The sequence below is a fragment of the Ochotona princeps genome, chromosome 7 (genome assembly GCF_030435755.1).
Source record: "Ochotona princeps isolate mOchPri1 chromosome 7, mOchPri1.hap1, whole genome shotgun sequence".
Taxonomy (NCBI): Eukaryota; Metazoa; Chordata; class Mammalia; order Lagomorpha; family Ochotonidae; genus Ochotona; species Ochotona princeps.
Genome location: NC_080838.1, coordinates 16,571,218 through 16,595,571, shown reverse-complemented (window position 1 = coordinate 16,595,571; position 24,354 = coordinate 16,571,218). Strand labels below are relative to the sequence as shown.

The window sequence follows — 24,354 nt, the reverse complement described above, 5'->3', positions numbered from 1 at the left end:
TCCCGCCGTTACCACGGAAACCGCCGGGCGTCGCGAGAAGCCGGAGCCCTCGGCTGGAACCTTTCCGCGTCCGCGATAGGCGGAAGGCGGGCCAATCGGAAGAAGCCGGGGCCAGGGGGCGGACCGTGTCCCGGGAAAGGCGGTCCGGCCGCTCCACTCCCCGACTTCCGGGTCGCGGTGGGTGCAGGAGCGCTCGGCGAGCAGCGTCGTTTCCGTGGCCGGCTGTTTGCAGTTGGGGAAACCGAGGCAGCTGCAGCGTCCCCTCCCTTAGTTCCTCCGCTGCTGTGAGGTGGCTGCTGTTCTCTCTTCTCTCGCCCGGCGCCCCGCAGGGTTCTGCGGAGCGTCTGGGGACGCCCGGGCCGGCGGGGCTTTGTGCGAGCGCGTCCCGCCCACCGGCGGGCACGGCCGGGTGTAGGAGCGGGGGCTCGGTGCTGCGGCTGCCGGGCGGGCGTCGCCCGTGCCCGGAGGCTCTGCCGCCTTTGTCCGGACCACCCGCCACCTGCGGGGCTGCTCTTGACCTTCCCTCAGGCCGCAGTCCTGCGGGGTCTTCGGGGAGAAGGTGGAAAGCGGGGAGCCGTTGAGCATTCTGTTTAGGGTGCTCCCTCTCACTGGCACCTTCCCCCTCCCTAAGCTTTCTTTACATGTAAAATGACTGAAGAATTTTTCTAAGATCTAGTTCTGTTGAATATTTTTGTGTGTATGTGTTTAAATTACTGCCACCCTTCATCTATTGAGCGGAAAAGCGAGAATTAGCCCGAATGAGATCTATCTACTGCGGGCTCAATTTGCATACTGGCATTTGTAAGCTGTTGGCTTTGTCGTTTGCTGACACCGCCTGAGGGTGGGACAAGCTTGAGGACTCACCCAAGTGCTAAGAGCTGGTTCGTGATCAGAATTCTGGTGTCTGTGTTTTCCTCTCCACGGCCTTGAGATCCTCTTGTTGAAGTGTGGAGGGAATGGTTTCTCAAGGGGTAAGAAAATAGGAAATTAAGACGTGAAATCAAATGATCAGAAAATACACATCATTCTTTCAAGTTTTTCCATAGCTTCACTCTTAATGCTGTTTCTTTTTAAGCGTTTTTAAAAAGTGGGACCCATTGGCCACCCAGTATTTAAGTGGTAATATTACACCTGTGTTGTTTTCGATGCCTAATGAAACATCACAAAACAGTCACAATGGAGTAAATACATATAACTTGAAATTGGATGAGCTGGATAAAGTTTATTTTGTAAAGTTCGATTTCAAGGCATTAAGCTTGTCTTATATATTTCCTTCCCCAGGAAAAATGTTTATTTCTCTGTGGGAATTCTTCTATGGCCACTTTTTTCGATTTTGGATGAAATGGCTGCTACGACAGATGACTGGGAAGTGTGAGTTGCAGCGAATTTTTGATACCTATGTAGGTGCACAGAGGACGCACAGAATAGGTAATGTTACGCAAAAATAAAACCAATACAAATTTAAGATCTTTTTGCTCGGTGCTCATTGTAACAGATGTACTGTATATGCTGTTCAAGTGACTTGAACAGATTTTCATCAGCTTTGAAAACTTTGAATCATTCTAGCTAGCAAAGTGTAAGATTTCACAGAAAGGGGGACGTTATTTCCTTATCTGTGCTAAGAATCATCTTGAAATTCTTCAGTGAATCGGTTCCTTATGTGACAATTGGCAACAGTTGCTGGAGACAATGTACTCTTCTGCTGTCTTTGAAATTTTCATTTAAGTGATAAGATGAACGCCTCACGTAGATCAGTTCATGCTTAGCATCTTTGGTTGCCCTGGGATTCTTTATAAAAGGATGTTATTTAAGTATCTCGTACTCCCTCTGGGAGGATTGTTAGACTCACGTTCTGTGGTATCCGGTACTGCAGCTAGTGGCATGTAAGCCATGTATGGTTGCTGAGCCATGTGGCTAGCCTGAACCGAGAGGTATAAATATAAAATACATCCTGGTTTTCAAAGAGTTTGTGTGAATCAGGATGTGTAGGAATCTCACGAATTGTTTATATTCCGTATAGGTTGAAGTGGTAATATAACCTATGGGGCCAACTATATTCAAATTGATTTGATTGTTTTGTTTAACTGATATGTCTGGAGAAAACCTTAAAATATCTAAGTGTCTCACATCCTGACTTGTGTTGCGTTTCTGTTAAACATTGCTATTGTATTACCTTCTCAGGTTGGTGTTGCATTGTGTAATGCATTGCTCTGAGTTGAGACATAGATGGCTGAGAAAGACTGTGTGAAGTCATTGCTTCTTGTCCAGCCTAGCCTAGCTGTAGCTCCTGCTCACTGTGTTCAGTGGAAGATCATGAGTTGGCCAGATCTGCTTTTGTGTTGGTCAAGTGTGTTTCCACTGAGTAAGAGTGCTGGTAATGCAAACCTGTATCCAGGACGGAAAGAATGACTGACAACCGTTGCCTCAGGGCAGCTGGGTGATTGAGGTGTAATTACTGTCCAGGTTTTCTAGCCACTTCCCCATTGACTCAATGATTGCCTGTCTTTTGATTGCCCCTTTGACTACTCATACGAACAAAATAGGTCTGGATAAGAAATGGCTGCAGGCAAGGTGTTATCTGATGTTTCACAACGTGCTAAGGTTTTGCTTTGCAGAAAACAAATTTTTCTAGATTTTCCTAGTTGCCAAAAAGGAGACTTACCAGATTTGCCAAAAGTTTTAAAAATAGACTAGTAAACTTGTTCTTCTCATTCTTGAAGTAGAAGCTGTGACTAGAGAAGGTCTTTTGCTATTTGATTAGAGACCCTTTGGCCAGAGAATCTTACCCCTTTGTTGTATGATCCGTCCCGAGTTCCTCAGCTGTAAACACTGAGGAAGGAAGGCTGAAGTACGCGCCTGGGTGCCTGCACATGCACTTCTGGCTGGGTGATTTGCAGCGGTCGGTAGACCTGTCACAGGACCGCAGCGAGGTCATGGTCCTTGGCATCCCCTGGCTAGCTGTGCGGTGCCTGGGTGAGCTTTTTGGAATGCTCTGCTCCTGTGTGCTGTACAAACAAATGCTATGCTTTTCAAGTAGAAATTTCTGTCCTGCGAAACTGTGAGGAAAATTTATAAATGTAAAGGAAAAATCAAAAAATAACTTTTTGGGTACACAATTGTTTGAAATTTGTATGTAGGTCTTCATGATCCACATATGATCCACATTTTCTATGAACTGTTTGAAGAATACTCACAGTAATCGGTTACAGGTTTGATTTACCACATGTTTGCAGTGTGATTCCATTCTTTTTTCTTTTTTTTTTTTTCCCAGAAAATTCCCTGATGTACTCCAAGAATAAGGTAAGATCAGGTTATCAAGGTGATGATTCTAGAAACCTTGAACATACTTCTTACATTGTTTCATTTTGCAATTAGTCATTATGCCCTGCTAGCAGTCTTTGCTTTGAAGGATGTTAGCGGAAGCGTGCCACTTCAGAAGGAATGTGTTCTGTTCCAAACATTTTTTTCTATGCCTTTCACATGGAAGGAATTTGTATCCTTCCTGCTAATGAGATTTTACTGATTCATTTTGCCTTAAACTTCCATAGCTCGGGGTTGTGGGCGGGGGAGGCTTTCTCAGACTGTGTCTTCAGGACAGATTTTATGAAAGAAAAAAAAGCAACAGAAAACCCTACCTCTTGTATTTTTCTGTCTAGATAAGTCAAAGCTCATGTACATGTTAGCTTTTGCTGTGTGACGACTGCTACTGATGCCATGTTAGTCCTTGCTCGTGTGTATTTGATTGAACTGGAGAGGCTGTTTTTAAGCTGGTGCCGAGTTCAGACCAATTCCGTTTGTCTCATTTTGAGACCATGTTGAGAAGGCAGTGAAAACTGTAGAGCGTCCTTTTATTGGATCATGAAGACCAGGCCACACAGGAGTACTTAGATGTCCTTGTGTTATATTCAGGAGCATATCATTGGGTAAAATAATCACTGAGGGCCCAGTGCAGTAGCCTAGTGGCTAAAATCCTTGCCTTGAATGTACCGGAATCCCATATGGGCACCGGATCTAATCACAGCAGCCCCGCTTCCCATCCAGCTCCCTGCTGTGGCCTGGGAAAGCAGTCAAGGATGATCCAGAGCCTTGGGACCCTGCACCCACGTTGGTGGCCCGGAAGAGGCTCCTGGCTCCTGGCTTCAGATCAGCTCAATTCCAGCTGTTGGAGTCACTTGGGGAGTGAATCAACAGGCGGAAGATCATCTTCTCTCTGCCTCTCCTCCTCTCGGTGTATGTGACTTTCAAATGAAAATAAATAAAGTTTTAAAAAAAATAATCACTGAATTGCAGCCACATAGTAGAGACTATTGCCTCCTGGGCAGTGGGAGGTAGTGGGTGTTTAATTCAGTTACAGCCTACCACTTGGTATTCCTTCCTAAGTTTGATGGTTCATGATTTTTTTCTATGTGTGGATTATCTGATGTGACAGATATGTGTCTTGTCATGTTCTAAAATAGGGATCGGTGTCAAACAGTGTTGACTTTGGTGATGTACGAATTATTGATTGATGCCACAAACATGGACATTGTGAAGTGTGGCAGGCGCGTCCTTTATGTTCTGGAGAGTAATCTAAAAACAGGTGCTTTACTGATTAGTTAACGGCCTTTTATTTGTGATGAGTCTGTGTAAGCGTAACTTGAACTTAAATGAATATTGAAGTTCTGAGTTTTGTTCTTTTGTTCAGTATAGTCACCTCTTCTTAATGAAAATGTAGGGGTTCAGAAAACTAAAAACAATTTAGAACCAGCAACTTGCTAAAGATTTATTTCTTCATTTGAAAGGCAGAGTTAGAGTTCTTCTTTCCACTGGTTCACTCTCCAGATGGTCTCAGTGGCCAGCACTGTGCCAGCCTGAAGCCAGGAGCCAGAGGAACAGTCGTGAGTTGAGCTGGTGCCCATGTAGGATGCTAGCATCTGGTGGCAGCTTTACTTACAAGACTGGCTCCTACACTAAAATTTTTTAAATTTCTAAAAGAAAAAATAGGAGAATATCTTCTATGACTACAGAATTTTTAGAAAATACATAATGTTACTATTTTTAAAAAGTCAAAAAGTTAGATTTCATAAAAATGTTAACTTTTTTAAAAAATGAATGTCTAGGCCACACACTGAGAAATTGCTTGCAGCACATGTGTGTGAAGGAACTTGGTCTAGTAAAGAATCTGTAAAACTCACTACTAGAAAGCACTTTTTAAATGATCAAAAGCCCTGAACAGTCACCTATGAAGGAATGTATACATATGTAGTTGGATAAGTGCTCATTAGGGAAATGCTAATTAAAACCACAAGGAGAGCTTATGACATACCAACTAGAAAGAGTGGTGACTCTTACTGTATGAAATAGTTAACATCACCTATGTTGGTTAACTCCAATTTGAACTATAAAATGGCATCACCACTTTGGAAAAAAATAGTTTTGGCAGTTTCCTTAAAAGATAAGCCTTTATCTACATAGTATCATTTAAAATTTTTTTAATATCTTTTACTTAGTGAGAGGGATGAACACCCATGTGGGTTTCTGATTAGGGTGGGGAGACAAACGCTTCCATCTTTTTTTTCCTCCTGTATCCACAGTGGGAGAAGGGGAGGGGTCACTCCTTGGTTTCAAACTACATCAGCCCCCGGGGCATGGGGGAGGGGATGGGCATTCGACGACACCTTAGAGACCCTGATGTGGGGAAGAGTGTTCCAAGGGTCTTAAACTTGAGTGGTTTTGATAGTTCTTAGAAGTCACTGATAAAATCTTTCCAAGGTTAGCTGACCAAGTCCCGTTGGTGCATCCACAGGCCCTGGAACATGCTGCAAAGCCTGGCCAGGAGAGTGGTCCAACCTGTTCTGCCTTCTATCCTGTGATGAGGCACTCAGTGTCCTTCTGTGACCTGAGTGAGCTGGATGTTGTGTTTCTGTGTGCATGCTGTCCACTGCACAGACATCAACAATTGAGGAGGCTCAGTTCAGATATATGCATTCCGTAGACATACCATATATTTTGTCATTTCCTCAGTGGCCAGAGTTTAAGTCCAGTGATCTAGTTGGGGAGTTTCTCAAGAAACCATGCCCAGGATGACCTTAGATTTGACTCTTATGTGTGCTAGCCAGTGTAGTCAGGTTTGGTTCATCACCTGTACCAGCTAACGTGCATACCAGTGGATTCAACTGCTGGGTCAATTCTGCCCCAAATCCCATCTCTCACATGAGCTGACAGGCATTATGGCCTACTCAGCCCAGCCTAGCCCAGCCCACCACAAGTTCTGTCTTCATGCACATACCAGCAGGTGCAGCAGTATAGTCAGCGAGACCCCCACCCCTCCAGGAACCCTCATCAGGCCCACCTCCCAACCCCTGTTTCTGCATGTACCAACATGTACTGCAGCCTAACCTAATCTGTTTCATATTTCATCTGACCCTCGTGCACATCCATGGGTGCTTTAGCTCAACCTGGCCAGACCCATCCCGAGACCTTGGCCACATACATGGCAATGAATGGTGCTGCCTTGCACAGCCTTGTCCACTCCCATCCCTGGCTCTTGTGCTTACCATCAGGAGCTGAAGTGCAGAAGAGTAGTTCCCACAGTTTCCCTACTTGGCCCAATTTCAGCCCTGGATCTTGCACTTGCCAGGGGTTACGGCAGTCCAGCCTGACAAGACTCATACCCAGTCCCATCACTTGCAGCTATTCTGCCTGGCCTGCACCCATTTTGGTTCTCATGTGTGCTGGTGGGTATAGCAGCTTAGCAAGCCTGTCCCAGACTGGCCCACTCACAGTCCCAGCTCTCATGCTCATCAGAAGCAGCAGCATATCAGTAAGACAGTTCCCAAAGTTCCTATACCAGGCCCACTCCCAGCCCTGAGTTTACATGTGTTGGTGGGTGTTGCAACCCAGATGAGATGGCCCACCACTACATCTTTGCATTCGCCAGCCGGTGCTGCAGCCTATCCCAGCCTGGCCCACCACTGGCCCTTGGGCCCTCACATGAACTCATGGGGTGCTGCTGTCCAGCCTGGGTTGGCCTGCACCCTGTCCTGGCTTTCGCTCATGCTACTGTGTGCTATGTACTGACCCAACCCAGCCCACCCATAGATCTGAGTCAGTATGTCAACTGATGCTGCAGCCTGACCTACTCCTACTTCATGATTCTATTTCTGTACTCACTGCTAAGTGATAGCAATTGAGAGTCAGAGCAGTGGTTGCCTCTTGGAGCAAGGATTATTTGGGAAGGGACATGAGGCAATCTTCTGGATTGATGGAAAAGGATTAATGGTATTTTGATGGGTTTATGGATTGATTGGATGTTTGTCAAAGCTGATCAGTGTTTAACATTGTGTTTATATTATATCAAGCATGGAGAAGTTACTTTCACTTGAATAGATTAAGGTGAAGCTTCTTGGACCTAGTGTTTGAACTCAGCTAGAAGTGGGACGCAAGGCTGTATTAGGGAAAGGAGTCTTCCGATGAAAGGCACCTGGTAAGCAGAGGCGTTACTGTGGGGATAGCTGGAAGGTATTGCCTGCAGTCTGAGGCAAGTACACAAAGAGGATTTTGATACAGAAGCCTAGAAAGAGGTGAGAGTAAAAGAAACTTTTTAAGGATTAGAAAGGACTGAACTTACTTGTTTATTGAAAGAAAAGATGCAGTGAGTATTTATAGAATGTTTTATTTAAGAAATCCATTTTGCATGTTTAGAAAAAGTACAAAAAGATACATGCTGTTAAAGAAAAATTAAGAAGGCATAGCTAGACATAAGTCAAGACCAGCTTTAAGGTGCCAAAACCATAGGCAAAACTTCTGTTATGTGATTTCCCCCCAAATAAAAGCTCTAGTCATAAATGAAACTCAAAACATAAGCTTTACATCTTTGTCAGCAAGAGTCCCTGAAATTAAATCAATCAGCTGTGGATGAATTGGCTTAAACAGATTTGCCTGCCTTAAAAAGAATGCTGTATGTAGCAGCCAATTATTTTAAAAAAAATTCATTCTCTGTTATACTTGGTAAGCTGTGCTGAAAGTGCTAAGAAGCAAGCTTTTTACTCTTTGCAATTGGTGAGCTTTTCTGTAAGTACAATAAACTATGATTTCTTAATTAGATCTAATTTGCTTTTTGACTATCGTTATCAGAGGTCATCTCAGTATTCCAGTTTTCTTTTAGAATTTCTTTTCTTCTGTTTTTTAATTTTCATGAATAGTTCCATAGCCAGAGGGATTTCTCCTTCCACTCCCCATTCCTCCAACTGTTTTCCACCATATTATTGCAATAGTATAGTCCTTCAGCAACAGTCACATGTCCATCATTCTTCCACTTAAAGTATATCATGACATTGTAGTTACAGACAAAGGTAGAAAGTCCAGCATCCTGTTGTCAACGTATATTTAACAGTTCCATTGACAGTCTTTTTGTTTGGGAGTATAGGTGCATCCTGTAGCTTATTTTCACTTTCTAATTATATAGTTCCTTCATTATATATTTCCTTGGGATGAATACATCTACATATATGTTTACCTATTTATCTATTTATCTTGTATTTTACATGTAGATTGCCTTATATCAGAGATAAATCTGATGTCCTTTGGCAGTTGTCTTACTTCACTGAGCGTAATGGTCTCTAGTTGGCAGCATCTTGATGGCTTCTGAATTAAGTTTTTTTGTGATTTTGTTTTTAGTATGTAAGAGACAAACTCTCATCAACTGGTTAACTCCCTGATCTGAAGCTGGGATATTGGAACTCATTCCAGGATTTCCACCGAGGTGACTCAAGTAGTTGAGCCCTCACCTGCCTTCTGGGGTCTGTGATAGAAAGTTTTAGAATCAGGTGCAGGTTCCAGTATAATGGCTCAGTTGACTAACCCTCCCTGCAAGTGCTGGGATCCCATATGGATGCTGGTTCATGTCCCAGCTGTTTCACTTCCTATCCAGCTCCCAGCTTATAACCTGGGAAAGCAGTAGAGAATGGCCCAAAGCCTTGGAACTCTGCACCCATGTGGGAGACCTGGAAGAAGCTTCTGGCTCCTGGCTTCAGATTAGCTCAGCCTCAGCCATTGCAGCCACTTGGGGAGTGAACCAGCAGATGAAAGATCCATCTCTCTATCTCTCCTTCTCCCTGCAACTGTCTTTCATTATTCACTAAAAGTGAATAAATCTTAAGAAAAAAAAATCAGATGCAAGGCCTAAATTTGAACCCTTGCACCTGATACAGGATGCGGGCATCGCAATGTAACTAAAACTGCTTAGTCTAAATAACCACTTCTAAACTTATTTTCAACTTCTGTATTAAGTACTTCATACAAATATTTTCACTACATAATTTAAAAATGTTATAGATAAGCATGCTACAGTGGCAGCTCATTTGTTAAGAATCATCAGTTAAAAACCTGTTGATTCTCACTCAGCAAAAGTGCTTCTCATTGGATACATTATGTGCTTCCCTTTTATTAAACAAAAGCAGAGAAACAATATAAATGCATTAAGTTTAATGCTAGAAAAAGTTTGAAACAAATTTAATGTCCCTTTACATTTTAAAACCTGCTTTGTACACTTGATTAATTCTCTCAAAATTCCTACTTTTTCCACTAAAACAGGTTTTCCTAACTCATCTCTCTTTCACATAAATAGGTTTTGCAGGAGGCGACACGTGCTGTTGAGAGTGAAGTGGACAAATATGTGGATGACATAATGAAGGAGAAGAATATTAACCCTGAGAAGGATGTCAGGTGTGCCTCTTTGACATGATTTTTTTGATCCCCTGTGTGTGGCCTGTGAGCTATGGAGCTCATGCTCAGTTGTGGAACTTCAGAGCTGAAGGGTTTGTGGAGGTATCTGATTCACCCCCCTCACGTAACTGGATGAATAATCAAGGTCCAGAGAGGTGAGCGCTGGAAGCAGGGCTGAGATCGCCGTCTCTCGACCTCCACTCCAGTAGCATTGCCGCTGTACCGGAGTCTCTTGAAGGTTAACTGACCAGTACCTGGCCAAGATTAAACAACTTTGGCTACTGTATCTCTCCCTCTCTCTCTCTTTTTTTTAAAGATGTATTTTTATTGGAAAGACATCAGATTTACAGAAAGAAGGAGAGGAAGATCTTCCATCTTCTGATTCACTTCCCAAATGGCCATAATGGCCAGAACTGAGCTGATGCAAAGCTAGGAACCAGGAGTTTGTTCTGCGTCTTCTATGGGTACAGGATCCCAAGGCTTTGGGCCGTTATTAACTGCTTTCTGAGGCCATAAGCAGGGAGCTGGAAGGGAAGTGAAGCAGCCAGGACATAAACCAGCACCCATATGAGATCCCGCGATTTGCCCTGGCACAATGAGCCATCGTACCAGGCCCTGCTGTGTGCTGCTTATCCTTCTAAATTAGTTCCTTTGTCCTTTTCCAGAAGGTCCTCCGTGGCCTCTCCGGTCTGAGTTAGAAGCCTTGTTCCATGCTTGATGGAGATGGATATCATACTGTTCAACCCACTGTGTGCATCCTTGTTCTTGCCTTCAGTGCGTTCTGAATTGTGTAAGAGGGGTGCTTATTGCAATTTTGTATTCCCATGACCGGTATATTCACCTTATAGCAGTTAACATTCCTCCCCCCCCCTCAAGTATTCTCTATGTAATTACAGAAGAAGGGGTGATTTATTTCAGTTGACACAGGGAGACTGTAGTAGGGAATTGTGAAGATGGCTCCAGAAAAAGGTGACATTGGAGTTAGACTTTGATGGGTAAGTCAGGGAAGACACAGAGACATAGAAGTATTTATGTGTCTGGGAAGGATGGGGAATCCTTTGGAGCTGGAGCAGTGGATATGTACAGAGCAGACACTGGAGAACTGAATCGGGTGCCACATTGCTACTTCACAGTCTTGCATGCCATTCTGAAGGATTTGGCTGTTGTCTTGTGTTTTTTTCCTATTAATTTTATAAGCAGAAGAACAGAGAGAGACAAAAAGATTAAGAAAGCTCCCATCCTGTAGTGGACTCCTCAGATGCCTGCAATGGAAGGGGGCTGAGCCAGGCCTGAAGTTGGGAGCTGTCAGTCCAGTCCAGCTCCCTGCTGTTACCGTAGGGCCCACCCATTCGAAGCCGAAGCCATAGCTGCTGCCTCTAGGATGCACCAGTAGGAACTGGAACCCAGGCGCTGCAGTGTGAGACACTGGTGTCTCAGCTGGCATCTTAGCCATTGCCTTCTGGTTGCCAGGCAAATAAGCAACACTTTCAGACACTTGTTTAAGTAAGGAAGAAGGTAGAAGGACTAGAAACAGAAAAATCAGAAAATTCTTAATCGTTCAAATAAGAAATGACAAGCTAAAATATACAGCAGAGTAGTGACATGAAAATTGCCTTGAATGACATTTCAGAAAAGATAAGGGCTCAGAGACCTTTTGATGCATTGTTGATGAAAAGGGGCAAAACAGAGTTTGAACTTGGGAACTAATCTCAGTGCTATGATTATACTTACTTAAATAAGAAAAGTGTGTGTTGGAGTTAGTGCTGCAGCATAGTGGATTAAAATGCTGATTCCAGTGCCTGTATCCCCTTTGGGCAGTGGTTCAGTCCCAGCTGTTCCACTTCCAACGCAGCTCTCCACTAATCCACCTGGGAAAGCATAGGAGAAAGGTCCAAGCCTGTGAGCCCCTCTACTCGCATGGGAGACCAGAATGAAGTGCATGGCTTCAGTTTGGCTCAGTTCCAGTTGAAGAAACCATTTAAGGAATGAACCAGCAAATGGAATATCTTTCTCTCCTTCTCTGTAACTCTGCCTTTCAAATAAATAAATAAATCTTTTTTTAAAAAAATGTATCCTCAGGGAAGATAAACTGCTAAAGCCGCAATATAGCTACTGGTTATAAATGATAATATTTCTAAAAGTTTGTGGATAAATGCAATTGAAACATGTTTTTTTGTGTGTAAAATTTTATTGATGTCAGTGTGTATCTTTTTCATAAAATGGTTTTATGAACTTTTTGAATAGTCTTCAATTTCAAAATTGTTTGTGTCAAAATATCTTTTCACGAGCTTTTTCAAGTGCCCCCTTATAATCTTGGAACATTTAATCTGATGGGAATGTCCAGGACTACCCAGAGGAAGCATGAACACAGGAAACCAAATCATTGCACTAGACAGATTTCTTGTTCCTACCTTGTCTTACTCTCTTAGGTTCTGTTTTACAGTCTCCTCTGTAATACTTGGTGTAATTTTTTGTGTTTAACGAGGCTCTCAATGTTCATTATATTGTATTGAAAGCTAGGAAATGGTTTCCAGACAGACATATGAACCACGAACTATAAAGGACCTTACTTTATTGTGATAAGGTATGTTTTTAAGTAATAATTGTGTCATTTTCAGTTTTAAAATATGCATGAAGACGTGCTTATTGCAGATAACTGGTTATAAACAACTCTATTTGGATGTGGAAAGCGTGCGGAAAAGGCCGTATGATTCTGAGAATGCACAGCATGAAAAACTACTCCTAAAGGTAAATTCTGCTTTTTCTATTTGGAGTCGCTGGAGGCTTAGGAAAATCAGGCTTGAACTGAGTAAGGTCTGTGTGCAAATTCTAGATGCTTATGTGGCCATTCAGTTACTCTGCCCCATGGAGATAGAGAAATATTTTTATGAACAAATTTATATTTTTCTGGTAAGTACCATCAGAATATATCCCAGTAAATATTACTGTAATGTGTTAAAATCTGAAATGTAAATTTATGAAGGAAGTTTTTATTCAACCAAAATGTATGGGCACACAAGACTCAGATTTTTGCCCCTGTCTGTGTCTGTATGTGAATTAGTAATATGAATTGGGCATTTTGGGGGATGCTTTCAAATTGTGACATAAATGTCTCTCTTCAGAGTATTATGTTGGCTCTTTTGCAACTTATACAATAAGCAATAGCCAGCTGATTCCACAGCTTAAAACATTGTGAAAATTTTAGAAGAACATGGGAATCTTTGTTGTTTCTGGATCATAAATGCCTAAGGACAATGAGGTGCTGGAATTCTAGAGGATTAAACTCAGAGTTAGCTTCCCTTACCATGTAGGGTAGGTCCCAAGCCGCCAGAGAGAAATGTGGACAGTCAGCTGGATCTCTGCCCGTCCTCGGCACTTCTCGTATTTGTATTTTAAAATAGTTGGCGCCCATGAACTGTCCGTGTGGAGTCAGCTGCACCTGCAGTTAGCAGTGTGTTAGAACCAAAAGTGCTGTGGAATGAAGCATTGATGCTAGCTAAGTGACAGTAAGTGACTCAAGGTTAAACAACACAACTTTTTTTTTTTGGAAGTATAAAATAGGTGCTTCATTTGTTGTAAAATTAAGCTACAACTTGAATTTGTAAAATTGGGATAATAAACAGCATCTCAGGACACGCTTTATGGATTGTGCTTTTATCTTTGAACCTTTTAAATACTGTTTAGTGTGAAACATTATTTTAACTGATAGTGTGGCACACATTGAGGATGTACCACTACTTGCATCCTTATTGTTATTATTTTCTCCTAACCTCAGACTTTGTGTAATTCCATGGAGGAGTAAGACGGAAGTCTTTGCATTCCACTTGGGGTTTTTTCCCTTGAGTGACACACAATGAAACCCAGCTTCCAGAGGAAGAGCTAGTGGTTGGCATAATGTTGCATTGATTTAGATTTCTATACATTGTTTATACCCTTTTCAGAAATCTTTTCTTCATATTGCTCTTTTTAAATGGAATAAATGTGCCATTTTTTTGTATAGTTAGTTTTCCTGAAATAATCTTTGTTGAACCTGAACCTGTCATTTTTTTACGTAAATTGTTTAACTGAAGACATTCAGTTAGTATCTGTATGACAAAGGAAAAGGAGAATGTTTTGGTAAAGAAGAGCATGACTATTACTTGTAATATGGAAGCATGTGTGTACAGCTTTGGAACCTGCTGATGCCCACGAAGAAGCTGAAGGCGAGAATCTCCAAACAGTGGGCTGACATTGGTTTCCAGGGCGACGACCCCAAAACAGACTTCAGAGGCATGGGGATCCTTGGCTTAATCAACCTCGTGTGAGTGCAAATGCTTTGTTTTCTTCTCTAGTGGTAATACATAAACCTCAAGTCTAATTCAATTCTGTAAGAATCAATCCAGCCATTTTATACCCTCTCTGAATGTTAACAGTTGCAGTTCTAGACATGCTTGCTAGCCTAGTGGCAACAATATGAAGACACTGGAAATAGACGTGTGTGTGTGTGTGAGTGTGTGATTTCTCAAGTTTTTTTCTCTTCTCATAGTTCCACGTAATTACATATGCTGTTTTCTTACTGTTCGTTTCCCCCTTGTTTCACCTCTGGGGACTCTGAATACCTTTGATGAAGTAGAACCAGAGCAGATGATCAAGTGCTTTCATACCTAATCCCTTTACAACAGTGTGTCAGTGGATCCAAATCTCTGATTTTGTAGTACCTGCCTGGACTCTGTCTCCTTTTTCTTTTTTAATTCTTTTGACTGGGTAATTGCATGAAATGCCAAAAGACCTGAAGTAATTGATATGCAAACTGTTCTGCAGAATAAACTGGGAGATTACTTTCCTATTGCAAAGATATGAAAATGTGTAGATAAGTGTTTGTATTTGGATCTGTATATGAATTGTGATTTGCAGAGTATGAAATATGTCAAGTGGGAAACCCAGTCATTTAACTTTGGATAGTTTTTACAATGAAAAATACCTGGAATTGAACTGTGCTAACATTGAGTAAAGCATACTTAGATCACTGCGGAGATGGCTATTCTGGGGAAAATATAAAGCAGTATGGTAGGATTTCAATATTGATAATTTTGCCCATCAAAATGCTATTAAATACATCAATACTTAATTGTATATACTATCTGAATTTTACGTGCGTAAATTTCCACATAATTCTATTTCTAAACAAGTCAACAACCTTCAAAATACAACTTCAAAAAATTCTTAGTGTCTGCCAAAAGAGAAATTAACTTAAAGTTTATATAATTTAGTAAGATTTGATTCTAGACTGTCATAAGGGATTCTGATAGACCTTTAAATGACATAAATATTTGTACCCTATATTTAGAACTCGTATCAACTGATTTGAAAAACCAGGATTCATGTATATCTTAATAATTATTTGGCTGCCCAAACTGAAATATAGTAAAAAAGCAAAATTAGCTCTGATGCCTCTATAATTTTAGGCATCAAAATGCACAAAGAAGAGATAGCTGTTAAAATATGCTTATACAATTTACATTTTAAAATTTTTTAGTCTTTTCATTATGTAATCTTTTAAAAAATGAAATTACTTATTTACTCAAAAGAGATGGGGATATGGGGACAGGGAAGAAATAGATAGAGGCCTTCCATCCACTGGTTCACTCCCCAAGTGGCCACAGTGGCAGTAACTGGGCTGGTCTGAAGCCAGGAGCAAGGAGCTTCCTCCGGGGCTCCCATGTAGACGCAGAGATCCAAGAACTTGAGTCATCCTTGACTGCTTCCCCAGGCCATTATCAGGGAGCTGGATTGGAAGTGGAGCAGCTGGGACTTGAGTCATAGGACATGTGGCCTGCCATTATCAGGGAGCAGCTTTACCTATGCTGCCTCAGCTCTGGCCTCTGTCATAATCTTGAGAAGCACTCTTGCATTGAAGGAAAGCTAGTGGTTTGATAAATTGCAAGACTTTGGGAAGTAATGCTGTGGCAGATGTAAAAGAAAGGTTCGCTGGGCCGGGCGGCGTGGCCTAGCAGCTAAAGTCCTCGCCTTGAACGCCCCAGGATCCCATATGGGCGCTGGTTCTAATCCCGGCAGCTCCACTTCCCATCCAGCTCCCTGCTTGTAGCCTGGGAAAGCAGTCGAGGACGGCCCAATGCCTTGGGACCCTGCACCCGCGTGGGAGACCCAGAAGAGGTTCCTGGTTCCCGGCATCGGATCGGTGTGCAGCACTGACCGTTGCGCTCACTTGGGGAGTGAATCATCAGACGGAAGATCTTCCTCTCTGTCTCACCTCCTCTCTGTATATCTGACTTTGTAATAAAATAAATAAATCTTTAAAAAAAAAAAAGAAAGGTTCTCTGTACAGAAAATTAATTCAAAAGAATTAAAATTGGATACAGAACAGGAATAATAAAGTAAAAAATTATGCAATTTAAGGCCAAAAATTGATATAGAAAGGGAAGAATGGAAGAAAGAAAAGGAAAAAAGAAGCAAGGGAAGATGTTCTGTAAAGAATAGTCTTCTTTATTGCCTAAATACATAATTTTCACTAGTAAGATTTTTAAGATAAGAGTTAGCTTAAGTAAATTTAGCAAGGAACTGAAAAGGTGCTTTATATGATAGAATTTTTTCCAATTTCTTGCTTGATTTTTATTTGTTTGAAATATAAAGCAGTAAACTAGTCTTCAACTGCTGATTACTCCTCAAATGCCTGCAAGTGCCAGTCCTGGGCCAAGTGGAAGCCAGGAGCTGGAAACACAGTATGGATCACTCACAGGGCTGGCCAGTACTCAAAGTAGTTAAGACATCATCCTGCCATGTAGAATGCTCATTAGCAGAAAACTGGAGTTAGACACAGAGGCTGGACTTGAAGCCAAACACTCCGATAGGGAATGTGGGCATCCCAAGTGGTATCCTAACTGGTTAGTGCACCAAATGCCCACGAGACTAAGAGTAGTTTGAAGGGCCAGTATTGTGGTGTAGCAGATAAAACCACAGTCCTTGATGCTGACATCATATATGGCACCAGTTTGAATCACAACTGCTCGTCTTCCCCTTCAACTTCCCGTTAATGGCCTAAAAAAGCAGCAGAAGGTAGCGCAGAGTGCTTGGGCCCCTGCCACCCCTTTGGGCGACCTAGGTTGAAGCTCCTGGCTACTGCCTGGCTCAGCTCTGGCTATTTGGGGAGCATACCAGCAGATGGAAGAGGTCTCTCCTCCCTCCACCCTTTACTCTTTCAAATAAGTGAGATTAATAGTAACTTAACTATTAAAATACTGATATAGTACTGAATTGTGTTCATATACAAAAATGTAAGTAATCTACTAAGGACATTTTAGAGTCCATCCAGAAGTAAAACAGAATTTGAGGTATTTGGAAAATAATATGCTAAGTAAGACTTTTTATTCATTTTGGGATTATACATTCCTTTGAGGATCTGAAGAAAACTATATTTTTTCTACAGAAAATGCACATGCAGTAATATTTGTACAACATTTAAGGTGATTCAAGGGTCCCCCTTCATTTTTAAATGAGCCTTAATTTATACCTTCTACGTTAACATCCTGGTTTAATCAGTTGAAAAATAAAGTCAGCAGCGGAAGATAGAAGTATTTAGTAATGGGCCTGGCGAAGTGGCCTAGCAACTAAAGTCTGCATCTTGAATGTGCCAGCATCCCTTATGGGCGCTGGTTCTAATCCTGACAGTCTCACTTCCCATCCAGCTCCCTGCTTGTGGCCTGGGAAAGCAGTAGGAGATAACCCAAAGTCTTGGGACCCTGCACCCACGTGGGAGACCCAGAGGAAGCTCCTGGCTCCTGGCCTCAGATAGGATCGATGCAGCTCCAGCTGTTGTGGCCAATTGGGGAGTGAATCAATGGACAGAAGATCTTCCTCTCTGTCTCTTCTCTCTATATCTGACTTTCCAATAAAAATAAAACAGTCAATAGAGGAAAAATAGAGGGGAGTAATTTAATTATCTAAATTACTTTCAATAATTTACTTAAAATTTATTTATGAGAATCTCAATCATTGTTTCCTCCAAAATTTAAATAAACTATGAAAATCCACTTGTTTCTGCTTTTCATCAACTTCTAAACACTGTGCTTGTGTGAGAAGGAAAATGACAGAAAGAGCAACACTACAGTGTGTTCTGAAAAGAACAAAAGATTGAAGATAATCAGTCCTTCTCTTTCTTTAAGAACTCAAAGAAGTTAGGTTAGTATAGGTCGAAAGGCTGTGGGAGCCTACAGATAGCTTAATGTATTTCTCTTGTATCTTCCACTTTATACCATTGATCCAGGAAGTATTTTTAAATGCAATAGGTAGGTTATTGAGTTTGGTTTTTTTCCTGATTGTAGCAATAATATAAACCTAAGTTAATAGAAGAAATAAGCCAAAATGAAAAGAGAAATGATCTAACACATGCCTGTTGACTATCATAGGAGTAGAACCAGCAAAAATACTGCTGAAGGTTTTTTTTTAAGTATTTTGGAAGTCTATTTTTAGATTACATATTTGTTAAAATACCTTACAGGCCCTTTCTCTACCAGAAGGCCTAATAGCTTGGTATTGAATTTTGATTCAGAAACATTTATGTTGTTATGAGATGGAGATTATTATGGCAGTATTAGGACTATCATTTTGATGGTAGTTTTAAATTGCTTCTGGATATTAAAGTTTGGATGATACATGTTCATTGAATTATCTTTCTTAAACGTTTTTAGGTATTTCAGTGAAAATTACACCAATGAAGCTCATCAGATTCTTTCCCGTTCAAATCATCCAAAATTAGGGTAAGATTGTGTATTTAAAACTCGATAAAGGACAAAATACAACACATTATTTTTAAGAAAAAAATGTGATCATAAGCCAATTTTGAGTGAATCTCAACATATTTTTTATCACAATATATAAAGTGGAGATAGAGGCCTATATAAAAATAGATTCGAAAATTGGAATGAAAAATGACTTTAGGCCCTGGAGCGGTAGTCTCGTGGGTAAAATCCTTGCTTTGCACGCGCTGGAATCCCATTTGGGCACCAGTTCGTGTCCCGGCCACCCCGCTTCCCTTTCAGCTCCCTGCTTGTGGCCTGGGTGGCACTCCAGGACGGCCCAAAGCCTTGGGACCCTGCATCCGCGTGGGAGACCCAGAAGAAGCTCCTGACTCCTGGTTTTGGATTGGCTCAGCTTCAGCCGTTACGGCCATTTGGGGAGTGCATGACCAGATGGAAGATGTTCCTCTCTGTCTCTCTATATCTGACTTTTCAGTAGAAATAAATACATATTTAAATTATAATATTAAAAAAGAAAAATGGCTTTAAAATGTGAAAACAAAAAAATTATAATGTCAAGTGCAGATGTAGGTCCTGTTTTTAGTGACACTATTTTTATCTATTTTTTTTTTAAGATTTATTTATATTTATACCAAAGGTGGATATACAGAGAGGAGGAGAGACAGAGAGGAAGATCGTCCATCCAAAGATTCACTCCGCTAGTGACCACAGTGGCCGCTACTGCGCCAATCCAAAGCCAGGAAACTGGAGCTCTTTTGGGTCTCCCACAAGGGTGCAGGGTCCCAAGGCTTTGGGCCATCCTCGACTGCTTTCCCAGGCCACAAGCAGGGAGCTGGATGGGAAGCAAGGCCTCCAGGATTAGAACTGGCGTCCATGTGGGATCCTGGCACGTGCAAGGCGAGGACTTTAACGACTACGCTATCACGCTGGGCCCGTGATACTATTTTTATATTCTGATACCTAATGTTTGAAAAAAGTGTTAGATCATAGAAACAAATATTCTGAAAATAGAGAAGAAATGCCAGACGACTATTTTAGGAAGTATTGAGATTTATTCTGTGTAGTTATGTTTCTCTAAGATTTTTTTATTTTAGATATGTGAACAGAGCTTTATTTTTATTTCCTGGATTATTTCCAGAAAAATAAAGGTCTTTTAAAAGTACAATATTTGAATCCATTCTGATTCCTTTTTCTTTACTGTGTAAGAAAAATAAGAATTGTCATAAATTTGGTAACTGCTGGAAATGGAACAGTCACCTTTTACTGCTTCCTTGTGTGAGTCACCTCTGTGTCTTGAGCACGATGGCTAGCTGGTGTAACTGGTGATGTTTCTGACATAGGTATTCTTATGCAATAGTTGGCATCAACCTCACTGAAATGGCTTATAGCTTACTGAAGAGCGAAGCTTTGAAGTTTCACCTCTACAACTTTGTCCCTGGGATACCCACAATGGAGCACTTCCACCAGTTTTATTGTGAGTACAAAAATGAGTTAAATCTGACTCCAAGAGGAAACTGTTAGAAAGATACATATTTTAACCCAGTACTTCTGTGAGCTGTTCATTATTTTATTTAGAATTTTGAAAAGCAGGAAAATAATGGAAGATGATTCCCCAAGTATGTATTACTATATCAGTTTTTGTATTTGCCTATTAAAAAAATGTTGATATTTTGTCTTTCTTTAACCACAGGTTATCTTGTCTATGAATTTGACAAGTTTTGGTTTGAAGAAGAACCAGAAAGCATTATGTATTTCAACCTGTATAGAGAGAAGTTTCATGAAAGGATTAAAGGACTCTTAATGGATTGTAATGTAGCACTTACTTTAAAAATGTAAATTACCCATAGTATCTTCTATTTCTACCACATTTTGCACACACTGACAGAATTTATATGTTGTAATAGAAATTATCTGATCAACTACACTCTTATATATAATTTCCTACAAAAATATTTCAGAAATTCTATTTAAGAAAGCTAGTGGACAATCAGTGTATGTTTACAATTGTTTATACACTGTTCTCCAAAGGTACCTTATCTTTCCAAAGATCCCTTCTGTAGGGTCATGTGGACTACAGTTTGGAGCTTGGGACTTAGCCCGTTGGTATAAAAGTACAAATCAGGTATTTATGTTAGATTTGTTGATGAAAATGTATACTTATCACTTTTTGTTTTTATATGTTGTGACTGTCAGGTTGATATTGTTTTCAAGGCTCTTTTAATAATTTTTTTAAATTTAGAAATTAATTTTCTTTGTCTTATTTCTGTGTTTATTAATAGCAAGAATTGTGTTTCTGTCTATTAATAGCAAGAGTAGTACATCTCAGTCACTTGTCCTAATGTTGCTTCATTACCAGCAGCAGGAACATAAAACTATCGGGAGGGTCAACAACCATGGCCTTCCCTTTTGGTTTCTCTGATTATTGAGTATAACAGAATGAGGAATGACAGCATGGTGACTAGCTTTTGTTTTTAAACAACACACCTTGAAATATCGCAGTGTTATTTTATAACTTAAAGCCATTTTCTCATCTTCAGTATTTGCTTTTTATCAGTTGTAGAAAACAACCTTAGTACATGGGGGAAAGGCTTTTATGAGGCTCCTCCACTTGTATTTATTTAAAGGAGATGAATTTGACCGAAAGAAAAAAAAAAACTTCATTGCATTCAAGACAGTTTAGCTGTCTTTGAATATTAAGCAGGAAAGTCTGAAGCTGTTTAATAATCTTGGTTAGCATCATCAGTTTGACTGACCATTAACTCTTGCTTCTGTCTGTTTTGACTGCAAGGTGTTTGGAATTGGTGATGTGGAGTTACTAGCAGTCTGCAACACTGAAGTAGCTTGAGGACAGTGACTGTCCATTTCTATAGCTTTATTCTCCTACAGTCTCAGGAGGGCAGTGAGGGCTGCCAAGGATGGTACGGTGAGGAGGTTGTAGTTAGAGCAATTTCTTGATGTGTTTAGATGTTTATACTCACAGCAAAACTGAGAGTTTAAGACCAGGAAACTTCACTGGATTATATAAGTCCTCCCTAAATCCTACAGAGACCAGTTCAAAAAATTCACTGGAAAACATGTCGATCTTTAGCACAATGTTTCAATGCAGTATTGCCAAGTGTTTCTTAAAGGACTGGTTTGTGTGTGACCACAGCAGGACTTGAAATTTTTGAAGCATTTGCTCATGCGTATTGATAAATCTCTCTTTAAACTTGTCAGAGAGAAGAATGATCAGAAATATTCTATTGAAAGATAACAGGTGCAGTGTGGTATAACACATCCAGTAGAAGTGCAAATTATTATTTTCTCAGTTAAACGATATTATCTTTAAACTTTAATAGTGATGTTTTAGCTTTTTAGTATTACAGGAATTCAAAAATTGGTTTCTAATAGGTGACTTCTCAACCTTAAGATGGTCTTCATTTAATTTGTCAAAAATGTTCGTGCGTTACTATCCAGCGAGGGTGTAAATGATGTGTAGCAGAATCCTAACAACAATCAAGTGGTAGCCATTAACGTTCACCGTATTTTGTTGTTAACCTTGTACATGGAAAGCAGTCCTTTCAGTATTTTTATTTTTCTGCAGAAGTACTTAACATTTATAGTTTGATCTTTCAGCAGCTGGGATCTTGGAGTTATTTAGTCTTTTGTCAGTTTACTTACTTAAAAAAAAGGTGTTTAAAGTATATGGAAAGGAAAATTTTCAAATAATTTTTCCCTTTCTGGGGAGAAAGAAAATTAAGAAAATGTTATAAAATTTGTTCAGTGATACATTCCTTAAATCCATCTGTTTGTACTTCAAACATGTTGTCACTTTCATAAAATAATCAGTAACTGTTTCACATAGTTCTGTGGTAAACTGATATAAAAAGATGCCAATAGATTCTGAGGTTTTATAGCTTAGAAGCCAAGTGAAGTGTCACCAAGTATAAATTAGAATGTAATGGGAGCCTTCTGACTTATGTGTAATAGTGATATACATGAAAAGAAAAATACAATTGTGTCTGCTTTCCTATTTTCCTTACTTTGAACATGTGTATGTTAGAATTTTTTGTAATCTTTTAAAATAAATTTTAGAAGCTTGTTTCTGTAATAATAAGATGCCAAAGTAGTGATAGAATGTTATGGCATTGAAGTAGCAGGAAAAATATATTCATTTTAGGTTCAAAAAGTGAATCAGTATTGAAATGAATTTTGTACATACCAGATTAAGGAGTGTGTGCCAGTAGCAAGAGTAGTCTAAAAATATAGCAGTGAGGGTTTAAATGTGTTCTGAGAGACAATCTTAAAGAAATGGGAGAAGTCAGGGGTATCGACGAACTTAGACCAATCTGACTTTGTTCATAAATGTGGTGACATAATGCAAAATAAAAATCAGTGTCTTACTGGCACCATCAGCAATTTGAAAAATGAGATCATTATGATTTTACTTCTATCCTCAGAACCACTTGGATTTCTGTGTATTTTTCCACATGGAAATATATGTACTACTTATTCTGAGTCTGGTGTATGTAATCGTTTATGTACTATTTCTCCCCTTTGAGAATGTTCTGTGAAATAGAACTTCATCGAAGACCTGCCAGAAGGAAACACATCACAGGAGTGTGAAAGTGGGTGCTTGTTGCTAGAACAGAGAAAAAATTACAGTTGACCTCGGCCTGGAAGGGAGGGGTTTGGCTTGGAGTGTTGTTGATTATCGTTCTTGAGACTGTGACAAGGGACCAGCTGTATTCTCAGGACAAATGTTCTACTCCATTCTTCTGTGAACAAGTGTAGGGAGATTTTAATTTCCATTGTCTTATTTAAGAAACCCTCTGCAGAAGAAATGTTTGAAATGAAGCTTAGCAGGATTGTCCAGACCTGAGGCAAATCATGAGTTAAAGTTCTTTTTAAATGTGTTTTTTCCTGTCTTCAGCTGTTGATAAGAAAAAAGTACATGCAATAGAAGTGAAACCCAAGTACTTCCTTACCACTGTAGGGTGATTCTGGTTCTGGTGGAGTATTCAAACACTGAAGCGGCATTCCCTGAGGAAAAGGTGCTGGTTGACAACTGTAAATGTATGATTTCTGTCTACTTTGGATAAAGCAGTTGACTTCTTAAGTAAAAGCAATAGTGTGAAATGTGATGTCGTTTTATTTGGAATGTTAAGTGAGCAAATAAAAAATGTCTGAATCACTGTCAGCCTTCCTGTAGCTACTTCTGCCTGCTTTTGTCCCACCCATCCCTGTGTAAGTCAGCTGCGTTCACAGAGCAGCTTTTCTTATTTAATCTCTAATTGTGTCACTGTACCTAAGTAGAAAATACAGAATTTTTTGAATTTTTATCAACTGCCAATTACCTGTTTAAGATAGTGAATGAGCAAAAATGTCCTACTGTTGAAAGAACCTACTGTCTACATCACTTACTCATTTATACAGATAGGAATAGTTCATACTACACCTACTGTTTTGTCTCAGTGTGTCTTGGATTCATTTAAATATTTTTACATGGGTCCATATACATATATGTTTATCTGTTTGACCTAGAAAGCTTTGCAAGAAAAAAATAGGGAAAAGTGCCAGAGAGGTTACACTGAGTCATCCACTAAAAACCCTGCAGTTACAGCTTGCATCTTCCTCCACCTGTGGCACCCGCATCCCTTATGCTTGTCTGAGTCCTGGCTGCTTCACTTCCGTTCCAGCTCCCTGCTTGTGACCTGGGAAAGCAGTCAATGACGGCCCAATGCCTTGGAACCCTCCACCTGTGTGGGAGACCCAGAAGAAGCTCCTGACTCCAGGCCCCTAGCCTCCGATCAACCTGGCTTCCAACATTGAGGCCTTTTGAGGAGTGAACTGGCAGGTGGAAGATCTTTCAGTCTCTCTTTTTTGTTTGTTTTATTTTGTTTGTTGTTCGCTTTGT

General features: G+C 40.4%; 1 protein-coding gene across 2 annotated transcripts; it reads left to right on the top strand.

The window, feature by feature from the left end:
- The first annotated feature begins 43 nt into the window (after nucleotides 1–43).
- On the top strand, nucleotides 44–23,637 carry ELMOD2 (ELMO domain containing 2). 2 transcript variants are annotated; one of them, XM_058666830.1, is made up of 9 exons: nucleotides 44–177; nucleotides 1,282–1,428; nucleotides 3,272–3,300; nucleotides 9,608–9,705; nucleotides 12,324–12,453; nucleotides 13,872–14,005; nucleotides 18,390–18,458; nucleotides 19,799–19,932; nucleotides 20,149–23,637. In XM_058666830.1, the coding sequence occupies exons 2-9, from the start codon at nucleotides 1,287–1,289 to the stop codon at nucleotides 20,292–20,294; spliced, it is 882 nt and encodes a 293-aa protein (XP_058522813.1). In that variant the 5' UTR covers nucleotides 44–177; nucleotides 1,282–1,286; the 3' UTR covers nucleotides 20,295–23,637. The 2 variants fall into 2 exon arrangements, with proteins under 2 accessions (XP_058522813.1, XP_004588201.1); XM_004588144.2 differs by having other exon boundaries at nucleotides 111–289.
- The last annotated feature ends 717 nt before the right edge of the window (nucleotides 23,638–24,354 follow it).